The 20,429-nt window shown below is 39.3% G+C and overlaps 1 protein-coding gene across 17 annotated transcripts in view; it reads right to left on the bottom strand.

The window, feature by feature from the left end:
* PROM1 (prominin 1) overlaps positions 1-20,429 on the bottom strand; it is a 54,567-nt gene that overhangs the window by 21,352 nt on the left and 12,786 nt on the right. For 13 of the 17 annotated variants that reach the window (XR_001555271.2, XR_004306956.1, XR_001555270.2 and 10 more), the window contains exons 3-8: positions 15,003-15,061; positions 11,995-12,021; positions 10,292-10,497; positions 4,556-4,676; positions 2,368-2,431; positions 331-420 (exon numbers count right to left, since the gene is read on the bottom strand). Coding sequence is in view for 11 of the 17 variants with exons in the window: in XM_015862768.2 (XP_015718254.1) it covers positions 331-420; positions 2,368-2,431; positions 4,556-4,676; positions 10,292-10,497; positions 11,995-12,021; positions 15,003-15,061 (567 nt within the window). In the remaining 6 variants the exon portion in view is untranslated. The remainder of the gene's footprint in view (positions 1-330; positions 421-2,367; positions 2,432-4,555; positions 4,677-10,291; positions 10,498-11,994; positions 12,022-15,002; positions 15,062-20,429) is intronic. The other 4 variants (XR_004306959.1, XM_032444217.1, XM_015862773.2 and 1 more) reach the window with 1 other exon arrangement.

Genomic DNA, 20,429 nt, shown 5'->3' with positions numbered 1-20,429 from the left:
GACCTATGGACAGATCTGAGAGCACAGCTTTCCTAGTCTCCTTTATAATCACTTTAATCCCCCCACTGAAGTGGGGATTGCAGATTTCATATGCCTTCAGTGTCTGCTGAAACCAGACATCAACAATGGCACTTATGTCTTGGTTTACTTTTGAAATACACTTATAAATCTATTGGACAGCTTCAGTTTAAAAGAAACATCAAGACATGTTGAAAAATGCTAAGTAGAACCATGGTACTGCATAAAGCAATCCCACATTGCGCACCAAAAAAATGAAGCCTGTCTTACCATGGCAACAGAATATTAATACAAGAACATGCACATCTTTACCTCCTGCCATTGTCAAAGCTGCATCAAGTGCGGGACGTACTTCTTTCCCCAGCTGTTCTTGAACTCTGCTACCAAGCAAAGGTCCAACATCTGCAGCATGGAGAGATGAAAAAACTATCACATCCTAGTTCAGCTTTAATTACCTTTTAGTATAGGCGCTATCAATCTCTGAATGCAGTATACAAGAAGTACTACAATTTCTCCAAAACCTGATACAGTTATTTTTATGGCAATTACTACCTATTATGGAATCAGATTATATTCAAAAGTAGTCTTAACAAGGTCCAACATCTGACAGGAATTTTGTGGCATACTCTTTCACTACAAGCTATAGCTCCATCGCATGAGAAAAATAAGGAAACAGTTTCTTTTTCCTTCTCTCATTCCTGACATGTCAAGGTGACCCACAGCAAAGACCTGACAACCATCCTCGCCAAAATCCTTTAAGCGTGTTATGCATGGCTGCCAGCCTGTCCCTCAGCATTCAGTGCTGGCTTCAGGCTCACGCAGATCCATCTCCTCCCTCCGAGCCCTCCTGCCTCACTGCCCATCAGCAGAAATCATCTTAGTTCAGTAAAAATGAGAATGGGTGTGTGCAGAAGACAGACAGATGCAGAGTTGAGATTGGTGAAGCATCTCAATGCAATGCATCCTTCAAGTATTTGCTGGGTCTCTTCTGAATTCAGGTTACAGCAAACAGCTTTTGGAGCTTTCGCTCCTGATGAGATTGGAATACCGAATGCTACAGAAGCATCCATTACTGTCAAGACTTACATTTCTAGCTTGGGATGAGAATTTTTATCAAGCAGAAAAGAGTTTCAGCATTTCCTCAGGGTGGGCAAACTAAATTCATCTACATTTCTCTGGAGGTTCATTCTACTATTGATTCCCTTTTAATGAAATCCTTTTGTCCTCAGGTGTCACACACTTAATTCTGGTATCTCAGTACTGTACAAGAAAATAAAAGCTATCTTTATTTATTGATGAGCACTCCTATTCACAGATCCAGTTAGGTTCCTATTAGCTAACATATTAAACTCGCACTGAGAGTAAATACATATTTAATTTGAGTTGTTGGTTTGAAAGCTAGAAGCTAGTACTTGAAGTGAAGATATTAATTTATTTTTCAGCTAGTGCTCTTGTTTTTAAAGACTTATATAATGGCCAGTTTTTTATACGCGAGTGTTCTGGCATGGAAATAATTAGGAATATGTGCAAATACTGCTTTGGCTACTGCCTTCAGTGTGCTTTAGTGATCTTTAATAGACACACTGACTTGTAGGTATATCAAGCTCACCGCGCTGAAAACTGTCCTTATAACATGCTTTAAGCTGATACCAAAGTATAGACTCAAGGAATCCAAAGTTGCTATCTTTGCTTCCAGCAATCCTGTTCACAGTCAGTTTTGATACTTCTGCACTGCACTTCAGTCTGAAATGCAAACCTGTACACAAGCTCACATGCTTATCAGCACATGTTAATAATGTATACTAAATTCTAATCTATACTGAGTATAATTGTGTATATATAATTGAGTATAATTGAGTATATATACTGAGTATATATAGTTTTTGAAGAGTGATGCTTAAGTTCTGAAAAAATTCAGAGGTTTGGTTTTTGGTTGTTTCTGCTTATTGAGAGGTTTAAAAGGTGATGCCTCCTATCATGACCGTACTGAAGGAGGTGAAGCCATTGCATTTCAAGTGTCATTTCTTGTTCTTCAGCTGCTCATCCTGTAGTGCCAAATACAATCAATAAGCAGCTTTGTAAAGAAGATAAATATGTATCTCAACTTCTAGTTGAGTAGAGGACAAAGAGACAACAACAAAAATAAACAAACACAGAGATCTATGAGTACCACAGCAACAGCTGAATCTCAGATTTTAGTCTCACTTAATACTAAGAACAGCAATAATGTTTGCAAACCATATAATCTTAATTCAAATTTCCCTTCGCATTATGAGCTGTTTACATTATCTTATTGAAAGCTTTAAATAAACAACACATCACTAACCCCCTCTAAATCAAAGTACTTACTATTTAGGTCAGAGAGCGCTTTATCCTTGGTTGTGTTATACTGGCTCACCAAGTAGTCAATTTGCTGGGAAGAGAAAAGATGATATAAAAAACTATTACAGTAATTGGAAAGAAAAAAAGTAATACTTTCAAATAATGAGTCAGAAATTGCCACACTTTGTAACAGTCCAAATATTTGTGCAGTATTCCCCTCCCTTCCCCCAAATTCTGGAGTTCTACTGTTTTCAGTTAACTAAATATTTTAAAACCCTGCTTGGCACAACTGCACATAAAAAGATGTGTTTTACTGGGAATTGCACATTACTGAAAGATCTCTGGGGAAGAAGACTCTACTTAAAAATGTTACGTAGCAGGAACTGTGCAACATGAAGGCTTCCAGTCAGGCACAGTATATCTGTGTGTGTCTTCATCCCTCTGATGTGATTCTCTCTTGAAGTAAGAAACGTGCAGCAAATTTATGGGATAGAGGTTCTGAAGAAATTCACTATCCAGAGTGGCTTTTATGGGGACAGCCTCTCGGAGTTTCCCTTAAAAAAGCAGCTGGTCATTCTGCCTTAACGCAAATGGTTTTCACTGACAAACAGATCTGGTCCAGTCGCAACTTGGTTTCCACCAAGTCACTGCATCAATATACAATATCAACTTAGTTATCGCTAGTTCCTAGTTCTGTACAAAAGGCTATTAAATAACTATCCCAGGAGGAAATCTTGCTACAGATATGAAGTAACTATGATTGATTTCTGCATGTTTAAAGTAATGCAGTGTGAATCCTAACCGAGTCATGCAGAAGTTAACATGCACAGTAAACAGGCTTCCAATTTTAAACAGAAGTGACTCAGATGTGCACAGAAGTGTATTTGGCTTGCAGCCTCAGGTTTTCAGTGCAATGCACCAAAAAGAAACTAAAAAACACCCACAAAACAACCCCATACATCATACAGCAGTGGATGTAATTAAATCACAAAGTAGGAGATAGACTTGTTTGTTTTGTTTTGTTTTTTAATGAAAGGGGAAAAGAATAAAAAGGGCTTTTCCTACCAAGAAAGATGTAGGCTTTTTTTTTTGTGTTGGCAGGTTGATTTTCCTAGACAGACCTGAGGACTAACACTTTGCAGGTCTGTAAGTCCTGCACTGTTTCCAGCAATGTCACAGACCAAATGCGATTCGTATAACTAATAGCGTTAGCACCGGCAATCGCGTAGTCTGCTAATCTGCGATAACAACAACTCTTTACATGTGACTATTTTCAAATCCTCCTGTGTTATACACCTCATACTCACGAGGCAAGGACATCAGTTAGGATTTCAGAGCTTATAGCCAATGAATTGGATTCCATAACTTTTTAAAGAAAGGGAAGTCCTTATCTTCAAGAAATTCTTACATGCGTGTGTCTATACATGGTATCAGTGTACCTCATCTACCAAAAATGACCTGTAAGATGTATCTAGTGATTACACAATCAAGTGCTATCAAGTCTAAGAAAGAAAAAGTAATAATTCTGCATATGAACTAAAAACCTACTACATAATTGGAACTTTGAGGAACTCCTGGCACAAATGTTTAAGTCTGACACTTTTAAATTCCATAGTTCTAGTGTTCTTCTCAACTTTTTAGCCAGTGTCTATTTTTCTTTATTAGAATAGCTTCTCCCATGTAAGAAGATTTTCTACTCTGATATTTCCTGTCATATTTGTATGACTACAATCACTCAGTGAAGAGGCATCTGGTGGGTTCTGAGGCCATTGGTTTTTTCTTTTCAGTGCAAACTTTCTCTCAGTGCCCCAAAGCAGTTCCAGGCCCACAAAAGGCAACCTGTCCCAAGAGTTTCTTGATGCAACCTCCACTTCCTGACATATGCCTGCATCACTAGGCTGTCACAACACCTTGCCCAAATTAATAACTGCATACAGATCAACTCCCAATATTGAAAAATTTAACAACACTGCCCAGATGCAATAGAGTTCAAATGCTACTCAAATAATGTTTGCTATCAAACATTTATGGTCACGTGAAAGCTTCTAACCACATCTCATTCACTCTACTTTATGAGAGTGACACACAAAGAATTAATACCACACCGTTGGTTGTCATTTTTACCAAACAGAAAGAAGTGATTATTTTCTGTAATACTTCTTCCTTATACTTCTCCCCTCCCACCACCATTCCCTATAAAGAAGAAATTCTTTACCGCTGGAGTGTCGTTAAGGAAAACTTTCAGATCTTTGAAATTACTGTTGACCAGTTTCTTTGCTCCTCGGACTTGACTAGTTAAGTGCTGGTTGGCAGCATATGCACAAAGCACTCCAACGCTACAAAAAATACAAATAAAATATTTATTACAGTGAATGCCTGCCCTAACATTTTAAACCAGAACAAATGACACAGCAAAAAAACTCTAATGTTATGAAAATAAAGGTCTCCCCAAATTTATGCTTTGTCTTTCTTACTATGTTATCTCATATCCACCTGTAGACAGAATAGAGGAATCAGCTGTCAGGGCAGATATATTGCTACTAATTCAAATATAGAAACGAAAAGCAGTGTTTATCACAAACTTCAGAAGTAAATAAATTTACAGACATTTACCCATCTGCACTGACAGCATCAGCAAATATGTAAATTGTATACAGCTTATCAATGTTACACTCCTTCACCAGTATCATTAATGCTGACATAGCCACAAAAATTCATAAAATAACTATGAAAAGGAATATTTTACATTTGAAAACTTCAGCAACATTTGCTCATAATGGCTCTATTTATTTACATAACTATATACATGTTTTGAAAATAGTTTCCATTAGCTCTAAAAAAACATAAACATTTCCTGATAATAAAACAAAAAGTGGGAAGCAAGATAAGACTTGCAATCAGCACCGCCACTAATTATTTCCTATTGGATCATCCCCACTGCAAAATTCTAATCAAAACATGGTAGATCTGCACAAACATCAAATGAAAAGGCAATTAAAAATCCCATGAGAGCCTCCAAAATCTTTCACAGTGTACAAAATACTTAGTTTTGTTTGTTTGTTTAGAGTAGACATAAAATCAACAGAAGCATGATTTATTTTTTTTTTGTTTTGTTTTAAACCCATCTCATACTCATAACAACTAACCTTTCAAATGGGAACAACCTTTTGCAGTTACAGGTACCAGAAGACATGCAGAGCAGCCTCAGGTAGGGATGCAGTGTTGTGAGCCGCCAGAGCAGGCTGAACACAAACCCACTCAGTGCTGTAAGGTTTAACTGGTAGACAGCACTGAACCACTCATCAGAGGCATGATGCATCCCCAAAGGGAAGCACTGCCTGGAGCCTGCAGCCAGATGCATTACAGGCATTTCTGGACGATGCATTAGTTCAGTCCCTCAATTGTGCTGCAGTGTAACAGCTCGGTACTAATAATTAGGCAGCATCCTGAAAACAAACATTACGGACATCCAAATGACAGAAGGGAGTCACCATTATGAAAGGCACTGGACTCCTCCCAAAATGACAAACTTTATGTGCTGTCATCAAGAAGTCCTAATATTTTAAAACAGGACTTAAAGGAAACTTACTCTATCTTCCTACTGGGGGAGATACAGTAAATAAAATTCTTGCTGCAGAGAATTTAAGCTCAAAGCAAGCCATAATATAGGCACTCAAATGAGAAATCAGATGGTGGATGGTGAGTACCTAAAATAATGTGATACATGCATCTCAACAAGACAGGAGCAAACACTCTAATAAGGCTCATCTCCTCTTCTTATCCGTGATTCCAAACAAATCTTCATCTTTATTTCACTTTTCCTCTTTTAGCTTTCCCACACATGGTGAAGGCTTGCTCTCAAGTACAAGACCTTTTGCTGCTGACAAAGACTCAGTAGGAAAAGTTTGATTTTAGAGCATGACAAAGTTAGAGATGGCTTCCCCTATACCAGAATTTCAGTCCTGCCTTTAATGTTGACTACCAGCTATCTTCCCAAAAGAAGTCAAAAGCAAAGCGCCACCAACGCTCACCTTACTACTTAACTAACAGCCAGGGGCAGATATATTCCCAAAGTGGCCAAGCCCTTGCGCAGTCATTAACATCAGCTGCTACCAAAGAACACTGAACTTAGGATGCACAAAATGCCAAGAACCTGTGCAACCTCCAATGGTTTACATTTTGTAAATGACTTACATTTTGGACACACACAACATGTAATTAGTCTTCTTTCTACAGTAATGCTAACAGTTCTGAATATATTTTTCTATTAATGTAGTCAAATATTTTTCTTCCTCCTGAAATCTGAAGGCAAACTATCTGAAGCTATCAGGAAAAGCAAACATTTGTGTGTCTCTCCGTGGACTTTGTTTATAATGCCATCTTTGTTCTTTGGGCTGCCAGCGTTTTTATGCCTTTTCAGAGTTATGCTCACAGACTAGAAAGGTCAATTTCAAGCTAACAAAACAGTACTTTGTGAGATTTGAGCATGATCATTTTTCTCTTCAGTCTCCTAAATGGAAGGGGTGGGAGGACATAGGACAGGGGGAGATACTTTATACAGCTGATGCATCCGGAACAACCACAGCTACATTCTGAATGCAACTAAACAAATACACAGCACGATAGAGGGAAAAAAAAAAACATCTATTTATTATATAACTGAACCTTGAGTCAACATTCAGTAAGCAGCTACAACAACAACAACAACAAAAAAGCATAAAGGAGGAACAAAAACGTCATCTGAGAATTGTTTAAACAGGCTACTCAGGAGTCGGATCCTCCATGCTCAGCTCCTAGTCATGTGTCACAGAGATACAGAAGTCACTACTCCAGTTACAGGGGGTCCTAAGCCTTTCCTTTAGCTATGCTTGCTAAAAAATATTTGACTCACGGAGCAGAAACAGAACTGCTTTACATATTGGGTAAATGGCACTTTGCTCCCCACCAAACAGCAGACACAACATAGTAGTGGATTGGAGCTTTCTATACTAACCTGCTCACCAAATCTTCTAATTAAGGTTGATTCCCAGGTTCTGAACAATGCATATTATCAGTTCCACACAGCTCAAGTGCTTTCTACGAAGGCTCAGTGAGGGATTTGTCAAGATACCAATACAGTTTTCATCCCATCCATTGCCTAGCATGTTATACATAACAATCACAACTTTATACATATGACTTCAGAATAGAACTCAACACCACAATCTCTCTGAAGGACAGAAAACCAACCACATGCTTGTCTATCCTATCAGCCATACCAGTTCCTATGGCTGGTATTAAGTATGGCACATACATTTTCACTAAAAATAAATAAAAATGTCCCGATTTTGTATGGCAATATCAATACAGGAAAATGAAATGACAAACACCACAACGCTCTACCAAGAGAAGTATTTCAAACACAAAATACACCTTCTAGGGAATGTAAGGCCTATGCACTTTAAAATAAACAACTGGTACATAATCACAACTCCTACTTGCTTCCTTATACTTCTCCTTGAGGAAACCCCACGGTAACCAGCACAGTCAGCCTTCAGAGAGCACATCTCTGTAGAAAACCTTGTTTTTTGCTATATTTGGGGTGAAAAAAAAAAAAAAAAAAAAAAAAAAAGAAGCTGTAATCCTTTTCTCTTCTTTACAAAACTCTCAGTAAACTTAAACCCTCATCTCAATATCCACAGCACCATCAGCGGGAAGGTAAGAAAATAAAATCTGCTAGCAGAAATCTCCTAAAATCTGCACTAACAGTTACACACATTGGTGTGAATACATATATTGATGCACAGAAAAACCACCCATGTTTACCAGAGTTTTCAAGAGCTGTTCTCTACACATACTATCTAGTGCAAGCTCTGTGCTCAGCATCTTTCCCCTTCTAATACTCCTCCACCATGCATTTGAGCTTCCTTTCCCAGCCAAGAAAAGACAGTTTGGATCTGTCTTGATGTCACCCAGCAGCAGTGGGGTCATTCAAGTTCCTGCTCTTTTGGCTGTGTTTGCAATTAGCCAGAAGCATTTTACTTGCTTAGGATGGAACTCTTTTGTATAACTGACATGGCTTATGTACAAAGCTGTGGTCCAGCCTTTGAGAAGCATGGATTTGGGAAAAACGATGACAGGTAAACCTTCCAACTGAGCTGAAACTGCAAGGTAACTGGAGAGAAGAGTAGAAATACACCCCCAAGGAGACTTAGGCTGAGAACAGTGTATGAGGTGGAAAAACAGGTACATCTTAGGCTCTCTTTTTTTGTGTGAGGTGGGTGGGGAGGAGAGATGGCTACCAGCACAACTCTCCTTTGTATTTCAGCACAGTAGTAAGCAAGTTGCCATAGACTTAAATAGATCCATGCATAGCATCCTCTCTTCCATTGTTAAAGAAGATCGGGGAAGGGCAGCAGGCTCCTGCTTTGTGTAGCCATGTACTGGAAATCTGAGAGCCAGACCTGCCTCAGCTGAGCTGAGATCAGCAATACAAGCTGTACAAAGCCCCTCTTTGCCTTGTGCAGCACTTGCAGCATTACAGACTTAGCTGCAAGTCCTATGGGATTATCTCTGCCCATGGCAGCCTGCAGAGAGAGCTCAGGCCAACCTTTCCCTTGGGGTATGCACCTGACATTCCCAATGCCTGGAAAAATTTATTAGTATGGATCACTGATCTCCCATTCACAACCTGGGGTTTGCTTAAAACCACAGCAACAGCTGGCAGCAAACACACCAGTAGAGACTGACAGGGGAAGGATCTCTTAATGCACTCTCTGCTGACAGGCAACATCCCCTCAGGCACTACAACTCGAACACAGTGTCCTGAGACTTGATGTAAAGGTGCTGGCAAGCTCTGTCAGCTGCCTGCAGCTCCAGCATGCTGAAGGGTAACTTCATAACATATTTTCTTTGAGCACTGCTGTACTTGGAAGAACTTCTGTCCTGTAACTGTGGCAGGATGTATCACCTGCTGTATTTTTTTGGCTTTCTTGAAGTCAGGTTACTTAAGTGTCATGTCTGTCAGTGACACGTGGCAGCAAAGAACATTATCTAATACGGGGTATCACCGAGTGCTACAGTTAAGCATAAGGAAGGCCTTAATTCAGCATGATGGACAGCAGTAAAAGGAAAAAGAAATCAAGGTTACAGTGAAGTGACAAGGTAAGTCCCACTGGATTGAACACTGACATAGTACACATGAAAAGACGTGATGGGTTTTATGGAATATAAGAAAATAAGAAAAACAGGCAGGTTAAAAAACGAAGTTGAAGGAAAATTTAAAAAGAAACAAACAACAAGACCCAACAAAAAACATAAAAAACAAAACCTGAAAGCAAACAATATATTTTGAAAGCATCTGCAGGGAAAATAAAAGCTTGGACTGCAGTCCCTCATCACAGCACAGAGCAAAAGGATGTGAATACTCCTCATGCCAACAGCATCAAAATGTAACTAAACTCAAGCACTTACAGAGAGCAAATTCGTGGCTTAAACAATTCAATCAGTGCCCAGAAAAATACCCATTAATTTGAACTTATAAGAAAATCTATTAGACAAATACCATAGGAGGAATTGCTTTTCTCATCACTACCTAGAACCAAACAGTACGTTGTACCTCAGGTTCTCTATGGGATGGACTGAACACAGGACACAGTATCATTTATTCAGGAGTTTAACATAACATTCTGCAATTGCCAGTTTGAGACTGGCAGAAACCTCATTTGTTACATTCAGGCTTATTTTTTATGTTCCATATCTGCATTCCTTTCAATCGAACACATAATGACCTGGGGATAACGAAGGCAGTGGCACTTTTATAATGCAGTCGCATTTTCTTTAATAAGTATTAATATTATTTAGCATAATAAAATCATTTCTACACCCATAGGCTAATACAGTAACATTATATGTCACATGGCACTACAAATTTAGTGCTATACCAAGCTTCGCGATGTTCTATTACACTTGCCTTATTATTAAAGAAGCAACAAAAAGAAATGTTGCAAAACAGCTCCTCTGACAGTCAGCATTTTTCTTCTGTCTTTGATGCATTTCCCCACCACAGTTGTCACAGCAACGACACATACAGAAGCAAAGTCCCACAAGAGGCAGTAACAAAATAAATAGCAATCCCAAGGCTGCGGAGACTATAAAACCGATCTCATAGTAGATGGCCTGCAATTCAGACAAAAATAGTGGTAATAGCAGGTATCACACAGTCACTGCAATCATACAGAGCAAATTAATAACAATTAAACTAAAGACTAAACCATCTACTACATCTCTGAGGCTATGGGCCTGGTGTTTTTGTCGATAATCAGCAACTATTGCAACAAAAAGATATATAACATTGCAGACACCGACAGCTAACAGTTGTTTAATGAGAGCACTAGGAAGTAAGCTACAGGAATGCATTCTAGGCAAGAAATATGTGCACATGAAATGAACTCAAAGTGATGCAAATGAGGTAGATTAAAAATGAACATGTTAGATTTCCTGGACCACAAATCTAATGTTGCCCACATCTGTTTCCAAAAGGCCTCCATAAATGTCAGCAAGGCTGCATGGATCAGTGCTGCGCTGGGGAGGGAGGATATGTTGTTATTTTTGTTAATCAGGTATGGAATGATTCATGGGACCAGCCAAGGGATGTCCTTCCCAGATGATGGATTGCAGTAGCAAAGTTTTCTACAAACTCCAGATGGAAAAAACTGCTTAGGGACTGAAAAATGTAACGGTGTGGATTTTAGGCTCTCTCAGGTAATGACAGTTATTCTGGTGCCAAACAACATAACATCAGAAACTAACAGCGTGCTTTCCAAACCTGGAAGGAAGGAAAGAAGATAGGAAGGAAGGCCTGCAATGCAATACCCCACCGGCTTAGGGCACAGTGCCTGCGAGGTAGTGCAGTCTCCCAGGGACAGCTGCTGCAAACACAGGGCAGCACAGCTCAAACCAGGCCAGGCAAGCATATGACAGCTGGGCAGCATGTCCCTCCTGCCTAATAAATCTCTCTTCCCAGATTCTCTATGGTTCTGGGAGAAATAATTATCACACTCATAATTTGAACCCTCCTCTGTTTTACAGATCTGCCAGCACAAGATCAGCTTGGCAATAAAAGTCTAAAACTGGGGCTGCATATTGTCCTGCAAAATAAGTTACCATTTCACACAAGCTATCTATCATGCTCCAGTTCCAGCTTCACTGATGCCCTTCCTCACAATCCCTAATTACCAACTGATCCAAATACAGCAACCATCACCATTAGCAGAGTTGCAAATTTCTGACCTAATTACCAATTCTAGGATGAAATCTAGTTTTTGTGTTGTTGTTTTCTTTTCCTTTAATTGTCATTACCACTAACTGCTGGTTTAAAGCTGCTCTCCTTTCTGAAGAACACAAAGTAGATACTTGGAAGAAGAATATGGGTATTTTTCTCAAAGAATTACACAGGAACGCACAAGAAAAAACATTCCTGTTTTCATCTTTAGAGAGCTGAACATTTCAGAAATTATTCTATGATGTACTTTTAAATAGGTTAGATGGAAAAAAAAAAACCTATTTAAAAAAAAAAAAACATAAGAAATAATTATGGATGTTTTAATAGGAGTAGTGCGTATCGACACGGTTAGTTTCTTGTCAAAGCTGTACATCTAGCAGATAGGACATTACCTGGAGTGTCAGGACAACATTTTCGGGCTGTGGAAGTCAAAACAAATGGAGAGTGTGTGTAACAGGCAGCATGCACAAAAACAAATCGAGCAATGAATAATTAACCACAATCAAAACAATTAACAACACAGAAACAATAACAAAAAGCCACTGAAGTAAAATAATGCATAGAAGCACAACTATGTAATTACAGAGAATTACATACAATAAAATACACAGCAGGTAATGTCTGGTTTCCTTTTTAAGTAAATGGAATCTAAGATCTGTCCAACAAACATTTCCATCTCAGAGCAGCACAGATCAGTGTAGCAAACATCTGTTCCTTTTAATTCCCAGCGATCTCAAGGCCAGAGATTGGTTTAGTGATTCCTTCAAAATTTCCACCAGTTGTAACTGACCTGCAATATTCCCAACTAACATTTTCTTTTCAATGCTAATTTTACTTTGGCATAAGTGCAGCATTTTCAGTAGTAGTTTTGGGAACAGATTACACTGAAAATTCACTTTCAACTAATTATGGAGAGATTATAAATGATGCAAAAGTAAAAAAAGAAGGCATTCAAGAAGGAATGGGGAAGTGTATCTAACAGGTTCTTAATTCATTTTTTCATCTGTATTTCAGGAAAACACTGGAAGTGAAATATTCAGTGACAGGAATTTCTGAACAACCTAATTCCCCCTTTGTTTTCACAATGAAAACAGAATGTATTGCATTACCCTATTAATCTCCATATGACAAATTCACACGTGATAATGTTTTTTCCTTTTCTTGTCAGCAGAATAGAAAAGCTACGTAGGTAAAACAGCAGATCCTCAACCTGAAGTCTGCTGTGTGTGAGTCTTCTTCAGCACTACACAGATCTTTGTGGAACTTCTACTGTACAACATGCTTAGAAGAGTCGCAATCATATTTGGTACTACTAACCTCCCCTAAAAATACAGTACCATGTATGATTTTGAATGGCTTTAGCAAGCCATCTCCCAGCAGAACTAAGGCTGTCACAGCAGCAGCGAGCTGAGTCCCTGTGAGCACACAGCAACTGTGCTCAGCTGTCAGGTTATCCTGGCAGCTCGGGGTCCCTGCCAGGGGATGGTGAGGCATCTATGCAAGAGTCCAGCTGGGATCACAGGGACACACAGCACAGAACTGGGGAGGTCCTCCTGTGTCACTAACACATTCTACAAATAGCTTTTTTTTTTTTTTTTTTTAAAAAAAAAAAAAAAAAAGGAGAGAGATGAAGGAAAGGCAGCAGAAATTTAACAAGATAAATATCAGAAACAGTTAGATTTTCTATTTCTTTCAATTCCCTGGTGAACTAGCGAGCCCTCCTCTAATGTGGGTTCACACATGGCCCACTTCTTCAACAGCTTTTGTGATAGCAATCACTCCCAAATAGGAGTCTTTTCTTCCTGGTGTTTCTTCTTCATATATATGTATTTACAAGGAGTAATCATATCCCTTGTCAGTTCTTTTCCTAAGCTAAACAAAGACTTCCACTGTCCTCTGAAGACCTATGTATTTCCCAGACCATCCTAACAAACACTCCCTGAGCCCATCATAGTTCAAGTTCATTCCTTCTGACTGAGCAACCAAATCCAAGACAACTTTTCCAGTCTCCTACTCGCACCCTCCAGGGATGCTCCCATTTCTCTGCCCCTGCTGGGAGCTCCTCCGGAGGCACATTCACAGCCACACTTGCCTCTTCATAGCTACACCTCTCTGATACCTCTGGCTTCTGCAAGCCTCTCCACTTGCCTTCATTTATTCTTGAAGTTGTTTCAAGGTTTTGATTATATTCTGGTCAGAATTTGGTTCTATAGATGGCCTACATCTTAAGCACACCTGATATTGTGTCTGCCATCCTATAATCACACAGTATTTTACCAAATACTTTAATTTCAGATTACAGCTATTAGTCTCAAATTTGTCATGACTTACATAGCAGTCACTAATCACAACACTCAAGCTCATTTATACCACCTATGTTCTAACACTTTATCCAAGGACCCAACCAACAAAGCCCTTTTCATGCTGCTCTCTAGGAGTGCCTGCACTACAGACAGGTGTTGCACTGCTATGGGAAAGCCCCACTAGACAGTCCCATAGAACTGGCAAGTGTTGCCAATATCCAAGCACTTGAGTGTCATGCAGAGTGTATCAAACCCCTGGAGTGATAAGCTCACTGTCAGAAAGACATAGAAATACAAGGTCTTCCCACTGCAAATCCCAAGGTCATTCAGCTCATTCTCAATCAAGGCAACAGATTAATGTCTGTATGCTAAGCTCCATTCTCATCTATCTGTCAGAACACCACATGGAGCCACTTGTTCATTGCATGGACCTGGTTACGACTCCCATTGCACAAGGAAGAAGGCCTGAGCAGTGACACTGCTTCAAAGATGGGGCACCATCCTGAAGAATGGCCTGAAATCAGACATCCAAGTTTCATTCTACCTCCTCTTGTTAACAGACATCCTAAGAATTTCAACTGTCACAGAAAAATTACAAACCTGAAGAGAGAACAGAGAGTACTTAATGTGATTAGCACACTCTAAAAACACTTTATCAGTAGGCTATGGAAACTCAGTTTGACCAAGGCACCAGAAGCAGTATATAAATTGAGCTCTGTGAGGAAAATAGCTGAAACTAACATGAGAACTGAGCAGTAATGTTCTTGCTATAAAGCATTTTTAAATGAAAGCATTACTTTTCAATACAAAGGGGCTTCAGCTTCTGCATAATAAGGACTGCAATCACATTACAGCTGGAATTTATAATGGAGCCTTGACTATGTGTTTTCTACACTGGCACATGAAATTTCCTTTGTGACATTTTTGACACATTTCTGTCTCAAATTTTACAAGAAAGCATCAGTCTTGTTACCCTCAAATTTAATTCCCATATTTTTTTCTTACAGCTTTAAAATACTACTCACTGTTTTAGAAATAAAAATGAATTTTAAAGCCACTATTTTCATTATTTATGCAGATACACATGGACAATTTACCTTTTGATAATCGCCCTGTGAATTTCCAAACTTCTGCTGTGCTAGTTTTCTGATGAGATCTGAAAATAAGAATATTCCAGAGATTTAAACAACACACATTATAAAAATGGAAGAAAGGATGGTATGAATTTGACTCTTAGGAAGGCAGGATGCAATTAAGAATAGACATCTACAGGATCAACAAGCACATAAGTCTTTCCATAAACCCATCGAGTACCATTTTTAATTGACTGTGCATTTTATGAGATCGCAGGAAGATAACCAGGGTATATATCAATGTACTGAAATGCAGTGAAGGTTTTTCTGAGGTCACCTGTCCGCAACATTATTACAAGTTAAGCACAAACTTATCAATTATTTGGACAAAGTTCTGGGTGTCAGCTTTGCTTCATTTCTATGACAAGCACATGCATAGATATATAGAAATACATACACAAAATTACATACATAATGTGCAAAATAAGAATGCTAATGGTGACTTCTTGATTGAACAGCACAAGGAAGAAGGCCCTCATCTTGCCCACTTTATTCCACTTTCCATTCTTTTGTGGTTTTGGGACCTACAGACCTTACACAACCCTTATACAAGGGTATTCAACACAGCCAGAACAAATCCACGTGGTATTGCGAGTACAATTCCATTTCACTCACTTCTACAAGATACCATCCAAAAAATGAAGTAGAAGTTTAACATCAATGGCACCTAACATCTGAAATACAAGTTTTCTGCACTTATTTGCTGCAGAAAACCCTGACAGCTGAAGGAATGGGTCTCCTTTTGCAGACATCAGCAGTTCACCCTCACAGAGGTGTTACTGTCCCTATGGGAACCATACTGGGACCTGTGGCTGCTGGCCACTAGTGTGATGCCCTGCAACTGCAAGCACTGGGAGCTCTAGCTCTGCTCCCTGCCAGGCTGCACACAAGAAGCCATGCTCAAATGTCCAGCAGAAATAATGCACTGAGCTTCTGGTCTCTGAGGAAAAGGAAATACATTAGGAGGGAACCCCATGTTCATACAGGACCAGGCTCAGTGTGTTCAAGGGCGCTGTGATTTCACTCCTCTCTAATTCTGCACAAGCCTCATAAGAACAAATCCCCAAGCAGGGAACTCCCCCTCCCCTTACCACCAGCACCCGACTGATCTGCAGGTTCAAGATCCTCACAGAAAATCGAACACAACCGCAGGGCAACAACTGCTGTTCTCAATGTGCCAAGGAAGGTTTCCCCTGCAAGGAAGTTGTAGCCACCAAGACTGCAAATTAAACAAGTAAAGTAAAAATCTGTTAATGTATCACAGGAGAGTCAAGCTGCAAATCATTAACAGAAGGGAAGTGTATTTTAAAACACAGGAAGTGTGCTAACAGTAGATGATAAAAGATTTCATACAACAACATTCTGAAAGACTACAAAGAATCTAGAAGATAAGGCTGAATCCCACAATAAAAGAGATAGAACAAAAACATCAGTTAAGTAGGAACCTAGGTAAAAGAAAGGAGATACAATCCTAATAAACCTGCTCAAATATTGCTTGGCAAGAGCCAACCAACCTGTGCCAAGATGCTCACAGCATCCCCAACTATGTGCATTCCTCAGGGAGTTTCAGTAGTAAGGAGGTACACAGCCAACTAGGGCAGCACTGCACAAAGCCCAAAATTCAACACACACCAGCTGCATCAGACAATATTTTCCTCAGCAGCAAGTGCAGAATTTATTTCCTCTTGTTTAAATCTACATCCCTCCCAAAGAGGTAATTTTTGAGAAAGATTTGGTGCATGAAGCATCCAAAACAATGAATTTTCTTTTGATCTCACAAGCAGAAGGGCTGAAATAAACTTTTCGTTTACATATTTATTTACCCATTTTGGATTGTGTAACAATACACTGTAGAACAGTCACTGCAGATGGGTTTTAAGGTCCCTTTCAGCCTATGCTGTTCTATGATTCTATGACCCCTGGAGATCTTTCAGTCAAACCCCTGGCTCAGAGTGCAGGCAGCTACATCGTGTTGTTCAGGGCTCAGTCCTGATCTTGATCATCTCCAAGCACAATATCTAATATGAAAAAGTAAAATTAAAAAATCCCCAACCCCTCTGACTACCTACAATACACCTAAATTGCTCGGAATGTTTCTGATTCACAGTTGTTATTTATACCCATTCCATAATTCATATCTTGCCAGTGCAAAACAGTACCTGAATACACTATGACAAACTGATACAGAAAACAAGATCGTTGGTGTGTTTTCAAAATTTAGAGGCTCTAAATCCTTTTCATCAGAAACTATATATATTCCCATAAAAATTAGTATTGGCCAAATTCAAATGTAAAATTACCTTCAGTTACTCACTCACGTATCTGTAGGCACAAACACGCCACAGTAGTTTTGCAGGATCAAGAATCCCCCTCTCGAGTTTTATTCACATTGCTAGCAATCAAGTTTAATGCAGCATCACTCAGAGGTTAAATGGTAGAACATCCTGTGCTCCCATGCATACTGTGTTTTCATGTATACGGCTCACGGCAGCACAGTGAAGAAACACCTCGGTCTCCACTTAATTCCTAATCCCTGTGATTTACATTTGCTATTATGAAGAGCCGTTCTTTCCCAGCTAGAACATCTCAAATCTAGCACTGAAATACATTTTTATTTTAAACTGAACTGAGACAACTCCACCTGATACTATTCTGCATGATGCACAGAGTACCTCAGGGCCCAGACATCATCTTTGAGGCCAGTTCCCATTTTGAACACAAAAGTGCGAGGCAGGTGTGGAAAGGCGTGGTGCCTTCTATTTTCAAATTAATTAGATTACTTCTGAAATCTTGGCTTGACCAGCTGCACACATTGTTTCACAGGACCAGTAATCCAAGGCTTTAGCACAGAACACATTTCCTCATTGGGGTTAAAGAGATTTACCTTGTGAGGCTCATTTACACGGCTAATTACATTATCGCTCTGCACTGTCTCCTCCCTGCTCTCATCACACATACGAAATGCCATCTGCCCTGGTAAATCTAACTAGCTAGATGAACTGATAATTTACCAAAGCAATCTGTGATTAAATATTAAGCACCTATGTGGAGCTCCAGTCAATGAAACAATCACCATCTTCTGCATAACGTGTCATGCACATCCAGCCAATAACACTGAACTGTTCAGGTAAGAAAATAAGGTTACAACTATGCTTTCTTCTTGGAACTGCTCTACAGAAAGAGAGAGCAAAAAACATACAGATTTAAAAATAAACAGCCTGGCTACTAAGTCCCAACATAAATTAGTTATAAATGCTTCTTCCACAAAAGCATTTCAAATCTAGGTGACAGGAAAACAGTTGGAATAAAACCTTTGGGAACTCTATGCTTGATGTTCACTCAAACAATTCTACTGAGCCAGTTCAGTTATAGTGCAATTCCAGCATTAATCAAATTATGCCAGAAATTCATTTATCCTTTTATGCATAATGTAACATATTAAATTTCTATTCTGAAAAAAACTTTAAGCTAACCAATAAGTACCGTGACTGAAGCATTCAACTCACACTGAATGGAGATCTTCAGAACAACAGGATAGAATTACACTGATAATATACATGATAATAACTGCTTTCATAACATCTCATATCACAGAATTTCCTCCCATTCCCCATCATCTATAACAGACAGTGACAATAGACTAAGTATACACTGCTCAGTTCAGTGTTTTTCTGAATATGGATCAGTTTGACCCCATTTAGTGTTATGAATAAACAGCAACAATTAGTGTGAAATTAATGAATTGAAATAGCTTCAGGATTGTTTTTTTCCTCTCTAATTATAACTCAGACTATAAACTAATTCTTGCAAGTCCAAGACAAACAAGAAAACTATAATACATTTTAGATTTATTAGCAGAGAAAAAAAATCTTTTGGGTGCTCCATAGCAAGTTCAGTTTATTAACATTTTAGAATACTTGCTTTGACCTGAGAGGAACTTTCATTGCTTCCTCAAAGTTAGAAAGCATTTTGCCATTGACCTTAATTATAGTTAGATTCAGTTTCCTTTGAAGAAGTCTCCTCCAGCAGGTAACCTAGGGTGCTTCCCTTTGCTGCTGCTCATCTATCTCATGGATCCATACACTTGCTCTGGCCCTAGTCCCAGGACTACTCTGCACTGCTGGGGCCTCACCTCAAGCATTAAGTGCAGCTTTGGATACTACTGAGAAGAGAAAACCTACAGAGTGCTCAAAGTAGGGCTATGAAAATGAGGAAGGGTCTAGAGGGAAGGATGCATAAGGAGCATATGAAGCCCCTCAATCTGTTCAGCCCAGAGCAGAGGAAGCTGATGGGAGCAATACTGACATTGATTCAGTTTTAAAGCCCTCATACAAGACAACCTGCTCACCTTAGAGACAGCAAAAGGAAATTCTCTGCCCAATCAAGTTGCAAATTGAAGAAATAAAGTGCAAAATACACTAATCATAGAAAAACAAACAAAAAAGGAACCTTGTCAATGCACCTGCTCTCTGACATGCCCTGATATTCTTTGGTAAGTGGTTGAATGGAGGTTAAAACCAGCAGGTACATACTAAATTGCCTAATTACTTTAACTTCTCATTACATCTGCAATGCCAGTCTGCCTTGTTACTTTTTGATTTCAATACGGTGTTTCCTCTAACCAGTATGATCAGCTCCCATTCACGTTCTTTGGCTGCATTCTTCAATTACGCGATCAAAAGCAAGAGAAATTTGCCGCACTTCCAGCTTATCCTAGAGTACTCTGTTTCTGTCTCAAAATCCAGCTGAGACAAGAAGCAGATACACAGTAAATGCATTTTACATCTTGTTAGACTTAGAGAGCACACACTGCTTTATCAGCAGGTTAAAAAGACAAGCTACTAGACCGCCTAGAAATAGCGGATGAGGTGAAGGGTGATGCGAGAGGGTTCAGGCAGCAGTATCATACAGGCAAAGAGATTCATTAATAGCCATGAACAGGAGTAGTCTATGCAAAGCGAGTTTTAATCAGAGTGCAGGTAGGAGCAGGTAAACTACAACTGCTGAAGACGCAAAACTGCAGTGCAGCAAGAGCTGCTGAATGTACATGCTGCAGTAACCAGGATCTGAAATATCAGGTTCCCTTTACACTCTTGACAGAAAATAACACCAACTTACAGAAGAAACTATACAGCAGTGGATTAGATTAGTAACAGTCTATGAATTCCATTCATGCACAGAAGTTCCCTAACTTCCCCAAAGCACTGGTGAAACCACAGACGTTTTATTAGTCAGGAAGACCAAACAAATAATTGCAGTCTTCCATAAAATATCCTCACAGCTGCCGCAAACTGACTATGTTCCTTTAGTATAGTTACACATTTTCATTTCTGGGCACATTCTGCCTTTCCTCAGCGTACAGAGACAACATTAAAGAGCCTGATCAGGAAA

This window comes from Coturnix japonica, chromosome 4, assembly GCF_001577835.2.
Source record: "Coturnix japonica isolate 7356 chromosome 4, Coturnix japonica 2.1, whole genome shotgun sequence".
NCBI lineage: Eukaryota > Metazoa > Chordata > Aves > Galliformes > Phasianidae > Coturnix > Coturnix japonica.
Note: the sequence above shows the minus strand (reverse complement) of the source record. Positions and strands in the feature narration are given on the sequence as shown.